The sequence below is a fragment of the Vanessa tameamea genome, chromosome 6 (assembly GCF_037043105.1).
Source record: "Vanessa tameamea isolate UH-Manoa-2023 chromosome 6, ilVanTame1 primary haplotype, whole genome shotgun sequence".
In the NCBI taxonomy this organism is placed as follows: Eukaryota; Metazoa; Arthropoda; class Insecta; order Lepidoptera; family Nymphalidae; genus Vanessa; species Vanessa tameamea.
In genome coordinates this window covers 9,106,154-9,120,231 of record NC_087314.1, presented here as the reverse complement: position 1 = coordinate 9,120,231, position 14,078 = coordinate 9,106,154, and the positions used below count along the sequence as shown (strand labels likewise).

The 14,078-nt window shown below is 30.3% G+C and overlaps 2 protein-coding genes across 2 annotated transcripts; one reads left to right on the top strand and one right to left on the bottom strand.

Moving 5' to 3' along the window:
* Positions 1-1,102: 1,102 nt before the first annotated feature.
* On the bottom strand, positions 1,103-11,323 carry LOC113393214 (1-acyl-sn-glycerol-3-phosphate acyltransferase gamma-like). The gene is made up of 8 exons (XM_026629990.2): positions 11,074-11,323; positions 10,518-10,734; positions 10,122-10,294; positions 6,072-6,233; positions 4,552-4,752; positions 4,337-4,474; positions 3,753-3,972; positions 1,103-3,148 (listed from the first exon to the last, which is right to left on the bottom strand). Exons 2-8 carry the CDS (start codon positions 10,696-10,698, stop codon positions 3,072-3,074), a joined length of 1,152 nt encoding a protein of 383 aa, XP_026485775.1. The 5' UTR covers positions 10,699-10,734; positions 11,074-11,323; the 3' UTR covers positions 1,103-3,071.
* Positions 11,324-12,639: 1,316 nt separating this feature from the next.
* Positions 12,640-14,007, top strand: LOC113393505 (tRNA N6-adenosine threonylcarbamoyltransferase, mitochondrial-like). The gene has a single exon (XM_026630415.2). The coding sequence runs from the start codon at positions 12,737-12,739 to the stop codon at positions 13,988-13,990; it is 1,254 nt and encodes a 417-aa protein (XP_026486200.2). The 5' UTR covers positions 12,640-12,736; the 3' UTR covers positions 13,991-14,007.
* The last annotated feature ends 71 nt before the right edge of the window (positions 14,008-14,078 follow it).

Genomic DNA, 14,078 nt, shown 5'->3' with positions numbered 1-14,078 from the left:
CCCAGTGTTTAGAACGCGTGCATCTTAACCGATTATGCACCCAGGCAAGCAACACTGAATTTGCATGTGCTTAATTTGTGTTTATAATTCATCTCGTGCTCGGTAATTTCAACGAAATTCTGCCACATGAGTATTCCACCAATCAACATTGGGGGAGCGTGGTGGAATATGCTCCGAACCTTCTCCTCAAAGGGAAAAAGAGGCCAGACCTTCGCCCAGAAATGGGAAATTTACATGCTGCTAATGTTATGTATTTTTGATAAAATTGATTCCAAGCAGTAGACGCATATTCTAGAATTGAGCGGACATAGGCATTGTATAATAAAATGATGAGTCGAATTGTTGCGGAAGTCTTAAGATAAAACCAAGCATGCGGTATGCCAAACTCATGATATGACCAACGTGCGTATTGAACATTATTATCTAGATATACACCCAGTCTCTCACCTCGGTAACTATTATTTTATTATTTAAATTGTGTTGATGAACAATATTCTTTTATTTACGAGAAAAATATTTTATATTGTATTTCTTTATATTGAGAGATAGACCGCTATTGACACAAAATCGACACAAATTATCAAGATCATTTTATAATAATAAACTAAAATAAAAAAAGGACCGAGGTGAGACCCTTGAGGAACACCAGATGTAACGGGGACAAAAGAAGAACGATATCCTTTAATTGTAACTGCTTGACCTCGATCTCGTAAGTAATAAATCAACAATCGCACGTTATCGAAGTGTATACCGTCTCCTAGAAGTCTACGAATAAGTATCTAAGGTGTGCGAAATCTTACCAAATGCTTTAGAGTAGTCGGTGTACACGACGAATTAGACTCAATATGGTATTTAAATTAGAATGACGCCAACAATTCCATTTTATTTGACATTACATTGATTGCCATAGTGTACCACTGTTTGAATCACTAGTAAATATATAAAAAATAAGAGGCAGAATTTATTTATTTGTTTATTTTCTCTAACTTAATCATAGGATCATTTAAAATAACAAAACTCATTGTATCGTGGAAACTTGTTTGTGGAAATATGTTATAAATTTTACAACCACATTTTTTTTTATATAATCAAATAAAACAAATTATTGCCTGAAAAGGATTTAATAAAAATGTTTATACATAACAATAATAAACAAGGTACTTGCACATAGTATATATTAACGAACACTCAATGTATCTACATTGCCCAATATAACAATAATTTAATAAAATACACGAAAGCCTCCAAAGAACAAAAAGCATAATTTAGAATATACTGCATAAAATAAATTAATAAATGATAGCTAAGTACAACAAACACTGAAACAATTTTGTATATAATTTCTCGATAGTATAGGTTAGCAGGTTTTATAAAATTATACTTTATCAAAACAATAAAAGACAACAATGAATTCTAATAATGATTAAATAAATCTAATATCACACACAGAAAACATTGCACACAAACATAATAACTCAAGTGCTTGAGACAAGTTATATACTGGGTATGTTCGTTTACATCGTTTTAAAACATTGTATAAACCTGATGAAAATAATAGGTTATAAAATATAGTGTCTACAAACTATTTAATAGGTTTTGTTTCTTATATTACAGGACTACTATTCGAAACCGTCACCTTTATTCTGTACCTATTCTATGTTAATTATAAAAATAAGTTTTTATTGCTTGTTTTTATAAAAAAAAAATACTTTAAAAAATACAGGACTTACTCAAACAGTAGTGTTACTTTAACATTATAATAACTATAAACGTTTGTTTAAAAAAATGGTTGCGCGATGTTATGTACGGTTACGTAGTTACGAAAATGTGCGCCTATAGAAATATACCTCGTCTTTTCAATATATAGTTGAGAATTAAACAAAAATATTAAATAAGTTTTGTTTATATGAAAAGTATTTTTTCATTACTTAATTCTTAATATATGTTAGATTAGGATATCAGAACTAAATGCAAATATATAAAATCAACAATAAAAAGCTCAATGAACTATGTAGGTACGTATACTAATAAACATTTATGCATGTTTGTGCGTGTTGAGTGACCTGACCTGAATATGCAAGACAATATTGACAATGCATCATATTGTTACGATAATCATATTTAAAATTTCAATCGATTTTTATTTACTTTTAGATTCAATATGTAATATGTAACCGAATGAATTATAAGGGCCGTTAGTTTATATTAAATCCAGTGAGATTGAAAATTTATGAAAAATGGATGTATGACGTATATTGTTTTTAAAATAACTGGCCAATTTCAGTTAAAATCAAATACCTTACCTAAAATTTTTTTTATAAACGTTCGAATTTGTATGCATTTTAATTTAAATCTCTGTTTATAATATACAAACTGTCTAAATTTATTAAAAACAAACGGTTCTAACAATTTTTCCTTCGACATATATACATATATATTTGTAATAAGAAGACAGAAAAGCAAGTGGGCCACCTGTTGGTAAATTGATACCGACCATAGACATTGCCAATATTCTTATATTGGCAGTATTACTTACACCGTTACAGGGCTGTCAAACATAAGATCTAAGATGTTTTGTTCCATATACAAATATAACTGATTGAACCAAGAAAGTTTCATTTTATCTAATGCATCTTATATGTAAATAAAATTTACGGTCAAAGATTTGACTAAAAATGAAAATTACATACATTACAAGGCTTTCTAAATTGAATGTTTGTTTTTTTTTTTTATAGTAGCAACAACAGATAATAAACTAAAGTCATTACATATACATTATCATTTAAATAAAACAAAAATTTCAAGTCATAAAAAATTTTTGGATACTGTCATTGTAAAATCTAACAATGTTTAATTTCGATAAATACTTCTTTTTAAAAATATAATTATCTCAATAATTTGTCAAAATGATTATTACAATCACCTTGAACTTCGACGTACTTCAGTTGGTTACGTTTAGTGAAATAAACCAAACACACTTTTTCTAAAATAACATTCTTTTACAATACTGTTTTTTTACAGTTATCTATATTTTTCGCCTGCAATGTCATTGAAAAATAAGGTTTAATTTATTACTTTTTCTCTGTTCCATATGACGATCCTTGGCTGATTTTGGACATTCCTATAGACTTTTGAAGTAGAATATAGACTGAAATATAAAAAAAAAATCTTTCAATATATATACGTATATACAACTAGTTGTTTCCCCCCGCCTTCGCTCGCATTTTAGGGTTCAGTCGTCAGGTGTTAGGCATAAAAAAGAAAACTTTATCATTCCTTGGAGTTCAAGCTTGCTTCGTGGCATATCTCATTAAATTTGGTTCAGCGGTTTGACATTGAGTTATTTTTGCATTTATAATATTAGTATAAGGCAAAGTTATTACCAGAGTCTATTACGATTATAAATTATCTTTTTTAATTAAGAACTGTGTGTAATTCATAATATATTAAATCAAACTATGGTTTGATTACACTGCTTCTTAAATTGGTATCAGTAAATGGGTTATCTAACATAGACAATTTTTATTCAAATCGGAATAATAGAAAATTCTTCAGCTTTTTGTGTAAGAACATATATCATTATTCAATACAAGCTGCCCACCTCGATTTCATACAGATAAAATTCTTAAAGGGTTACCATAAATCCTTTCTTAATAAGATAGGTAGATCTACATCGCGAAAGGAATAACTATACTAAAAAGTCCAGATAGTTTCTGAGATCGTGTGAATAAAATGATTATTGCTATACTTACATGCCGCGAGAATAGCACCTCCGATGGAGAAATAAAGTAGTTTCCCACTGAATAGAAGGCCGAGGAGGTAGTAGAGCATCGGGGTGAGCGTTACAGCAGCCCATCCCAGGGTATTCACGAGTGAATAAATACGTTTAGGCCGTTGGAACGGCTCCACTCTCTCTACCCCAGATTCAAGGAAGAAGTCGCCTGTATTGACGAATGAATCTTGCATTTTATCCTATAACATATAAATTTTTATTGTGTTATTATTTTAATTTCACATATGACGCAATCGTATAAAACAAAAAAATAGGAAAATTTTGACATGAAATTAGTCAAACCTGGATAAATATCATTTTAATTATTTAAAGTTGATTGGCTTTTTGGATTAATTATAAATAAATCATATTTAACGAGTTTCCGCTCGCATGTGTAGACCAAACCGCCCTCAGATATTAGCAAACCTGTCATTTTCTGTACCCCTGCTTACACATTGAAGCAAACTTTCATGATTGGTTTAGTAGTTAAGACGCGACAACGAAACATACTCACATTCTCTTGTATAATATTAGTAAAGATAAAGATGTTTTGTTTTATATTACCTTTATAACGAAAATGTCGTGTAGCCATTTAGCGGCTTCGGCCTCGTCTTTGGGAATATTCTCGACGGGTAGTCTCTCGATATACAGATGTGCATGAACCGGCTTGCCATACAACATGCTCGTTAATGTTGGTGGAACCTTTGTTGAAATTAAATCGCATTTCATTAATAAATTCATAAATATATATATTTATTTTATTATTAATTTGGACTTACTTTGCTATCCTTCTCAAAGGCTAGCTGTATGTTATAAATGGCGGGTATCTTGCCTCTAAAGTATTCAAGGCTGGTCGTAAAACCTCTAGTACGAGGCGTCAAGTGATGTTTGAGAAGTGGTAGGTTCTTTTCTTTGGCAAATTTAAGTGAAGCTTCATGTTTTTTATCCGTGAACCGGGTTCCTTCCGGCGTTAACAGTAGCTGGAATATTTTTAAATTAATTAATCAACCGAATCATTATGATCTGATGGTAACTAAGTAATATTAAGTATCTCTTATCGTCTATGTTTCGGAACTAAGATGTTATGACCCTCGCAACTGTAGTTACACTATATTCTAACATATCTTTTTGTGTCTGTTTGTAATCGTGCTGTTGGCCCTATTGGCCTTTACAGCGTCACCGGGCGTTGGGGCGACTACTAGACTTAGCCTTGAAGTTTGAGCCCTTTCGGGCTGTCCATCAATACAAATATTATTTTATCATTGACGATAGTGAAGTCACGATGTACAAATACTATTTATTCAAATTGACACAAGTAGCACATGATAATAACATAATTTATAAAAAAAAATAATAATCGAATATACGTTTGGGATTCGTGTGTAAAATATGATTGTTATCGTTTAATTAAATTATATCTTGATCTAAACTAAAACTACTATAAGTACAGAAATCCAAACTCAGAAAACGTTCCATTGTATTTAAGGCATTTCTATTATTTGAGGCACCGCGTTTTGGAGAAGTATTGTATTTATAATAAATACTATTATATAAGTAGATGCGTTTCGAGAATATTGACGAGACACACGTGACATACTAATTTTTTTTTAAATAATAATTAAATGGTATGAGGACGGACAAGTATAAAAAAGATGTGTTAAATATACAGCAATCGCCGATTCATAAGTATCAATTAATTTAAAAAAAACAATAACGTTCTAAAAGCGTGGTTAAATTTTATAATTAAATATTAATTACGCTTAACAATATATATTTTAAAAAAACCGAGACATTTACGTACATAGTTAAGGTTACGGAAATTTAAATTATTTATTTGAACAGTCGACACACTATAAATTATGTATTATGAGATAATTACGAACTGATTATAATATATCGACAAGTCAAGGTTTCAACGTGCGATTGAAATAAATATATATTTGCGATATCGCTTACCATCTGATTACAAATTGTTACATAAACAACAAATAAAATAGTGTACAGTGTATTTTACTTACATACTCTCATCAAGATAGCAACAAAATAATTTATTACACGATTTAGAACGAATCCCACATTATATAAAATATATATTTGCCACATAGTTACACGTAAATTCAATTATTAATTAATTCGTAAAAAGTCGTGGAATACGTTGAAATGTTTTCGATTAAAAATAAGTCATCAGTCGTCATCAGTACAACCGGATATATTCGTTTCGAGTTAAAAAACTATATTGTTTTTTTTTTTTAATATATAATCAACATTATAATATGGAATATTATTTTAATTATCTCACCCAAACTGGATCTGGATAGTCACAAATTTCTGATATCTGAGTTTTTATTATTTCCTTATCTTTATCGAACGATCTTTCTAAAAATACAAATTCTGAAAATTTCCACATCCAACCAATAGGCGGCAAGTACTGTATGGACTTTTTAGCATAGGCTTTGCAGTTCTGAAAAAAAAAGAATCATAATTACATTACGTAACAGGCTTCCTCTTCTGTTAAGGACAAGGTATTATTATTTCAATAAATAGTTAATTCACATGATATATATCCAGAGTTGGTGATAGGGCTTTTGTTCAAGCCTGTCTGGGTAGATATCACCCACTCTATGGGCAGCACCTGGTGTTAAGTAGTCATCCACTTACCAACAGGTGGCACATTTGCCCAACGGTAACATTTGTTACAAAAAAATTTTACTGTACATAAAATGTAAAGAATCTATTCACAAACGCAAAAGCTACTTTTACGATGTACTTATTTTACCTAAAGTGCGCACTCTGTATTCAAATGGTCAAAATATTACATGTGAGTATTAATAGCTGATTTATTCTCGTGGTGACTTGATAAGAATATTAATTATAGTATTATATGGTTTATGCACCGTAAGTAGAATGTGTATGTTGTTTTCCGCCTTCACTCCCAAGGAGATTTACATTACGCTTACATTTTAATGATTCAGTTTTAATATCCCTTGTGAAGCGTTTGAAAAGAGAAGACCCATCTGAGTATAGCACCGGTTATTATACGGATATTTAGTATTGAGGGTTTGTTTTCTTGAAGGGCTTATGAACGAAGAAATTGAATGGATAGATAGAACTTATTGGAACTAAAAAGACTCGAGAGGACGGTTCTTCAAAGGGTGGACTGGATTCGACGAAACTTCATGGTTGGAAACTCGTTACATTAGACTAATTAATATTAAATTACCTATCAGCCTAACATTCTATGTTGAGAATTTATATACATTTTTTTATTTTGATAATAACATCAGTACGTCCTTATGTAAAAATGATTTATCTTTTCAAAGTTTTAAATACTTCGACGTCATTTGACCGATCATCACAAAAATGACACATATGTGTATTTATTCATGGAAAAGGTTTTAATGTGGTTAAACAATGTGGATACCATTGTTTTGCTCGCTGCTAGATGGCGCAGCAGTGCATAAACTTCAATGTCATATAATTGATCACCATCATAATTGGAACGCGGAGAATATTAGAATACAGCTCAAATCGTACGGTTAATATTTAAGAAATAAATTTAAAGACGCAACGCCACGCATGTCATATATGAGCTAGTATTATTTTAATTACATTGAATAAATGTATACAAAGTACATAAATTAGAATTAGAATTAGAAGGCTGCGGAACTGAACGATGCTCGAAATGTCGATGCCAAGATTTCCAATACTGGTTGTGACAGCCAGGGTAGTGTTCTCAAAATGAGCGGATATTACAAATGGTGACTTTTTAACGAACAGTGCACAAACTTGAGCCTTATTAGGCTTGTATGGAAACAAGTTTAGTCGGCCCCAGTCCAAGACTTCGCTTAACAAAGACTCCATTTTCTTAAAGAACAAGGCAGTGATGTCTATAGGCTTATAGTTAGATAGATCTAAACAGGTGCCTTTGTTAGGGGTCGGGTGCACCAAAGCTCTCTTCCAAGAGTTCAAGACTTTGCCTAATGTGTAGTGCCAGAAGACGCATTAAGACTAGTGCCGCCTCTAGAGCACAAGTACTCAACACAATTGTAGGGACACCATCGGACCCACTCGACTTATGGTCCAAAGGAAGAAGAAGAGTGTATTAGGAAATTATACAAAATAACTAAATGACGCCCGCGGCTTCGCTTGTGGTTTAGGGGTTGGTTGTCAGTTTTTAGGCATAAAACATCAACTTATGTCTTTCCTTGGAGTTCAAGCTTGCATACCAAATTTCATGAAAATCAGTTCAATAGTTTGGCCTTGAAAGAGAAACAGATCATTCCTATAAGTGCAAATATTGCTCCAGTAAAGGAATGATATAAATAGGATCCGTGATGTTTCAAAATGTTTAAGCACAGACACGTAAAAAAACGAGTTTCTCTTTTTTTAGGTCGATTAAAACTTAACGCTATACATGTTCATAAATTTATAGAATACCATAAAATCAGATATTATCGAAGTTAAAATCATTGATACGTCATTGGACTGCCCTCAGTAAATAAAATAGTACTGTTACTAACTTCTGCAAAATTAATATCCAATACCATTATATCATATCTCCCTAATTATTTGATATGGCTTACATTGATTAACGTACATAATTATTAACAAATCTTAAATATATTTTACAGTGATTTATCTAATCATTAATCACTTTGAATGACCATTTTTAATTCCTATACTGGGAAGTGAATGAAGACCTCCTGACCGATTTCAGCCACGGCGGCGATTCTCAAGAGAGACTAGCCAAGTGCACTCTCTATTCCCAAACTCTCATAATCCAGTGAATCCAATCTAAAACTTTTTATTGATTAGATTCGAACCCAAGACCTCATGATCTTTCCAGGCAATACTACAATCGTTTATACATTCGCGTGTATTCAATTGTAGTTATACTCTACTTAACTTGCAATAAATGTCCTAATCCATCCTGGCCTCCATATTGCATTTACAAAATATTTGTATTACAGCAGTCTCCCTGATTTCAAATCAATTCTTATAAGAAGGTATACTATAATTTTATTCTACACTGATAAAAGAAATAAGTCTCTCTGTATAATTTTCATGGCTAAATGGATGAACTAATTTTGTGGTATGAGGATGTCTTGAAGATTTGGCAAGAGCTCTGACATTTTATCATATTGAATTGCATTTACTAATCATATGATAAAATATTATTATTTGTACTTGATACACAAATTAAGATTCTTTTAAAAATGCAGAATCTAGATCTGAGGCCCTGGCTATATGTAATGATTAAGGTTTAAGAAAATTATAGCCATTAAACACTGATTAAGAATGAAATAAAATCATTTGATTTTAATATTTGTAAATTAATTTACTGTTTAAAGTACAGTCTGTCAACAAAATATTAAATGATTATGATTTATTTCAATTTAATAATTGATAAAAGATAAAGCATATTATTAATTAATTATTATTACAAATGAAGTCATTGCTATAATTATAAAAAAATGCATTAAAAAGTGTGCTGTTCAATTGTCTAATTTACAATTGATTAAGTTTCCGGAATGAAATGGATCAATGCTAGAACAGTTATCATAGGACATTGACCTGAATGAGCACAATATGCACCAATCTATGCCATGCCAAAGGCAATAAGATTGACTAACATTGTCTGATTACTTTAGTAACAAACATTACTATGATAAAATTATTACTGTACATATTATAATTGTATTATTTCTTAATCACATTTTGCTATTAATGCAAAATTAATCATTTATACAACTAATGAAGTAATTAAACAGACATTATTTAAAAAAAAATTGATATAGAATTTTTTATATTAAATAATGGTGTCATTAATTACCCATTTGATTTCAATTATATTTTACATATGAAAAATTCATATTAAATTTAACAAACAAAATGAATAAATTATCATTGTTAATTGCTAAATAAAATTATACCTAAAAACCCAAAAAACAAAAAAGTAAAACTTATACTTCCTTTTATTTTCAATCAAATTATTAAAGCTAAAAATAACACAACCAGTGTTCCTTAACACATTTGATATTGCAGACTACATAAAAATAAAAAAAATAGTAATTTCTTACCCAACATTGGTAACAATGTTGCTTAACATTCTTAGTTATGTTACTGATGTTAAAAATTAGCAGTAATGGTAATGTAAATTTGTGAGACAATGTATTAAATACAAACTTAAATAATTCTACAGACCTAGTGGTAAATAATTCTCTTGATCAATGGTGAAATTAAATGAAAATTTGTACCATATTGACAAACCTTGGTTAGATTCAAATTTAATTAGACATTAACATAAATATATAAGCAGGATAACATTTTATAGTTGTGTTGTACTTACCCCTAAAACTTGTATCCCATCGCAGAAATGCCATCCCATAAGCCAGTCCACTTCATAACTGTGATTCATTATGAGATACCCATGTTCTTTCCCGTAATACTTATCATATTCATCTTTCTTGACATAAATAGACAATTTTGTACCCGACCACCATTCTGACATAAACACTAATTCTGTAAAATAAATTTAGATTATATATTTAAACATAAAAATATTACATTACCAAGAATGATTCAAAAACTCAATTTAACATTAGTTAATTAAACTATATACTAATGTACCTCATATGAATTAAAAAGATAACATACAATTATGGTACTAAAATAATTAAAAACGAATTTTAAATGTGTATATGTATAGCAAGTTTGTTCAGATAAAAATAAAAGGAATACTTACGACAGTAAAATGAGTATGAAAGATAATAATTTATTTTCCTGTACAATGTTTTATTGAATGTCTTTAAGCTAAAGAATAAAATAGCTTGAATAAGACTTAATATTAAGCCTGATGTGAAGTATGATATAGCAAAACATAAGTGAACGATCGTAGACTGTTTCAAAATGTTTAAATAAAGCATCTTGCATCGGTCAGCTATCGAATTTGTTCATAAAATCTGAAAAAATAAAATAAACTTCTATTGATAAACATATACACACTACATAACACTTTAAATATTAGATTATCGTAAGAATTAGTTACTACATTGTCATAAAAATCGACAACTACTTTAATTTTACAATTATTACATTAATCACTTTAAATTTCGCTATAATTTTCATTAATTTTTCGTCGCGCATGTGGAAAAATTTTTAATAAGTCGTAAATAATTACTGTTACATATATATCTATAAAATTATTGTAGTACGCCTTTATTAAAGTAAAACATTTGTAAGCAAGAAATTCAAATATTTAAAAATATTGGATGTTTAAAGGTTATCGCTTTTTTACTTACACTTTAATAATTTAAAAAATATTAGCTTCGATGATTATGTTACACATATTTCACAAAACACGTACTTATTTGCGCTATGATTTCCAACAATCATGGATAAAATTTAAAACACAGTGAGAACCGAAAAAGTAGGTAGAGAAACTATGAAGTATAACAATATATTATACAAAGTACAAACACAACCTCTCTCTGTACAATCTAAATCTTTTTGGAGAAAAATAATTGTTTATGGTATGAATAGAAATAAAGGCAGAATCAAACTACCTAACATCAATATTTGTAGTATCAATAAGAGTTGAATTAAACGCGATTAAAACATGAATTCGATTAATGCCAGCATTTATAAAGTCGCAATAATAATAATAAAAAATCAGAGCAAATATAATTATGTTTATTTGATTAAGCACAATCATGTATAAAAATAAACAATATCAATACGAAAAAAATATATATTGTAAATGAGAATAGTTAGAAAAAGCCTTATTTTGAATTAATTAAAATTCATAAGAAGCTCGAGGATCTAGCTTAACTGTTGGCACCGACTTGTTGGTTTCAGGTTTGTTTGATTACAAAATATTTCTTAAATATATATATTATATTATATGTTTATAATATATTAAAATCATGACCATTGAATCGAGGATCGACCATGAATACATCATTGCATCCGCCATTCACTTCGCCTTTTTTAGACACGAGTCAGAGAGAAGTGGCGAAGCGATTTAGTGTTTAAAAATTTGAATGTGTTAACGACACTCATGAAAATCATTTCATAAAGACTATATTTTCAAATATTTAAATGCATTGATTTTAAGTATATTCAAAGTTACGATCGATTCCCATACGATATTATTTTTAATTTAGTTTTTATATTTTCCTTAAGAATTGTCTCATATCCATGGATGATTTCAGTAAATTCCTTAATCAACTCTACTGCTACAGAAACATAAAGTAAGCCGTCAGCTGACTGTCTAGAGTGTTTAGTTTTAACTGTGGACTTGTGGGGACATACGAAGAACGTTGACACGCGGCATGTCCCGCGACATGAAGATGTCACCCGACATTTATGCCGCAATATCGTTGACCGACAATCGACATGAATACTACATTTTGGGACTAATGTAAAAACGGGTGTTAAAGGTACACAAATATTTCTCCATACAATCCAATAAAGAGCGTACTCCTTCCTTAAAGGCCGGCAACGCATCTGCAAGCCCCCCGGTGTTGCAGATGTCCATGGGCGGTGGTAGCCACTTTCCATCAGGTGAGCAACCTAGCTCGTTTGCCACCTATCATAAAAAAAAATCCATTGAATGTCGATATGGATCACGAGCAAGTTGTGTAAACACGGAATTACAGATACTATATATTTTTTGGATTTGCACACTACTAGCGTCAACTGTTGACACTTGACAGCATGGCAGTTGACACAACTTGAAGTCAACTGTCAAAGTTTCCAATTCTAATACGGCAAGACGAATACTGCAAAATTCAAAATATTTTTTTACAATTTTAATGTTTTCTTTTTTTTATATATTTTGAGTTTTAAAATCGATTACATTTCACGTTGGATTTATATAATAAATTTATTTACATCTTTATAAACATAAAAGTAATGTGATAATAATTAAAGTCGTGAATTAAAAAACTAATAATATATAAAATGTACTTTCCAATGAGATCTTTTCGAAATAGAGGATATAACACATTAAGAAGATATTTTGTCCTGAAACAATTAAGAGGAAATCTAAGAAAGCTTAGCTACGAACCAAGTAGTACTATTTTAGGTATAGAGACATCTTGTGATGATACAGGTTGTGCTGTTGTTACTGGAAAGAAAGATGTATTAGGAGAGTCGCTTTTCTCACAAAATGTATTACATTTGAGATATGGTGGTGTAAATCCTCTTGTTGCACGAGATTTGCATCGAGAAAATATTGAACAAGCAGTAAGTGAAGCTTTAGAAAAAGCTTCTATAAATATAAACAGCATTGATGCAATTGCTGTAACTATAAAACCTGGTTTATTGATTAGTTTACAAATAGGCGTGAAGTATGCTAGGTATTTAGCCAAAACGTACCAAAAACCCATAATACCAATTCATCACATGGAAGCCCACGCATTAGTGGCTCGAATGTTTCATGCAATAGAATTTCCATTTTTAGCTGTGTTAATATCTGGTGGACATTGTATACTTACACTTGTAAAGAATGTAGACAATTTTCTCTTACTGGGATATACTTTAGATAATGCACCTGGGGAAGTTTTAGATAAAGCAGCGAGGAGAATGAAACTAAGAAATATTCCAGCCTACTCCAAATTGGCTGGAGGCAAAGCAATTGAAGCAGCTGCAAAAATATCCAAAAATCCTGAATTATTCCCATTTCCAATACCTTTAGTAAAAAACAGAGATTGTAATTTCAGTTTTAGTGGTATCCAAGATACTTTTATAAGACATCTTCTAAAAAAGGAGAGTGAACATAATGCAGTAGGAGATAGAATTATTCCAGAAGTAAATGACCTCTGTGCAGGCTTACAAATTGTCATTGCAGAACATATAGCACATAGAATAGAGAGAGCAGTGTTGTTCTGTACTAAAAATAATTTACTTAAAGAAAGTAAAACTATTGTGGTTGCAGGTGGTGTTGCTTGTAATAATTTTATATTTGAAACTTTGACAAATGTTGGCAATCTACTAGATTGTAATGTATTGAGACCACCTTCTAAAGTTTGTACAGATAATGGGATAATGATTGCATGGAATGGTATAGAGAAACTCAAGAAAGGGTGCCAATTTCATGATATATCATTAGATAGTATTGACCCAAAAGCTCCATTAGGTACTAATATAATTGACAAAGTGAAGGAAGCTAACTTGTATGTAAAAGTGAGGAGATTAAAAAAAATAATTAAATAAAAAATGTTTTTTACAAATGTGGTATTTATTTGTTACTCCAAATAATATCACTTGAATTTATCGCTGATAAACATATAAGGTATATATT

What these genes read in the sequence shown, in the direction of transcription:
- LOC113393505 (XM_026630415.2), top strand. Translation starts at nt 12,737, where the DNA reads ATGTACTTTCCAATGAGATCTTTTCGAAATAGAGGATATAACACATTA.
- LOC113393214 (XM_026629990.2), bottom strand. Translation starts at nt 10,698, where the DNA reads ATGCTTTATTTAAACATTTTGAAACAGTCTACGATCGTTCACTTATGT. An exon ending in ATGGGATACAAGTTTTAGGG is followed by an intron (nt 6,234 to 10,121) that starts GTAAGTACAACA and finishes TTTTTTTTTCAG; the next exon opens with AACTGCAAAGCCTATGCTAA. An exon ending in AGGTGCTATTCTCGCGGCAT is followed by an intron (nt 3,149 to 3,752) that starts GTAAGTATAGCA and finishes TTTATATTTCAG; the next exon opens with TCTATATTCTACTTCAAAAG.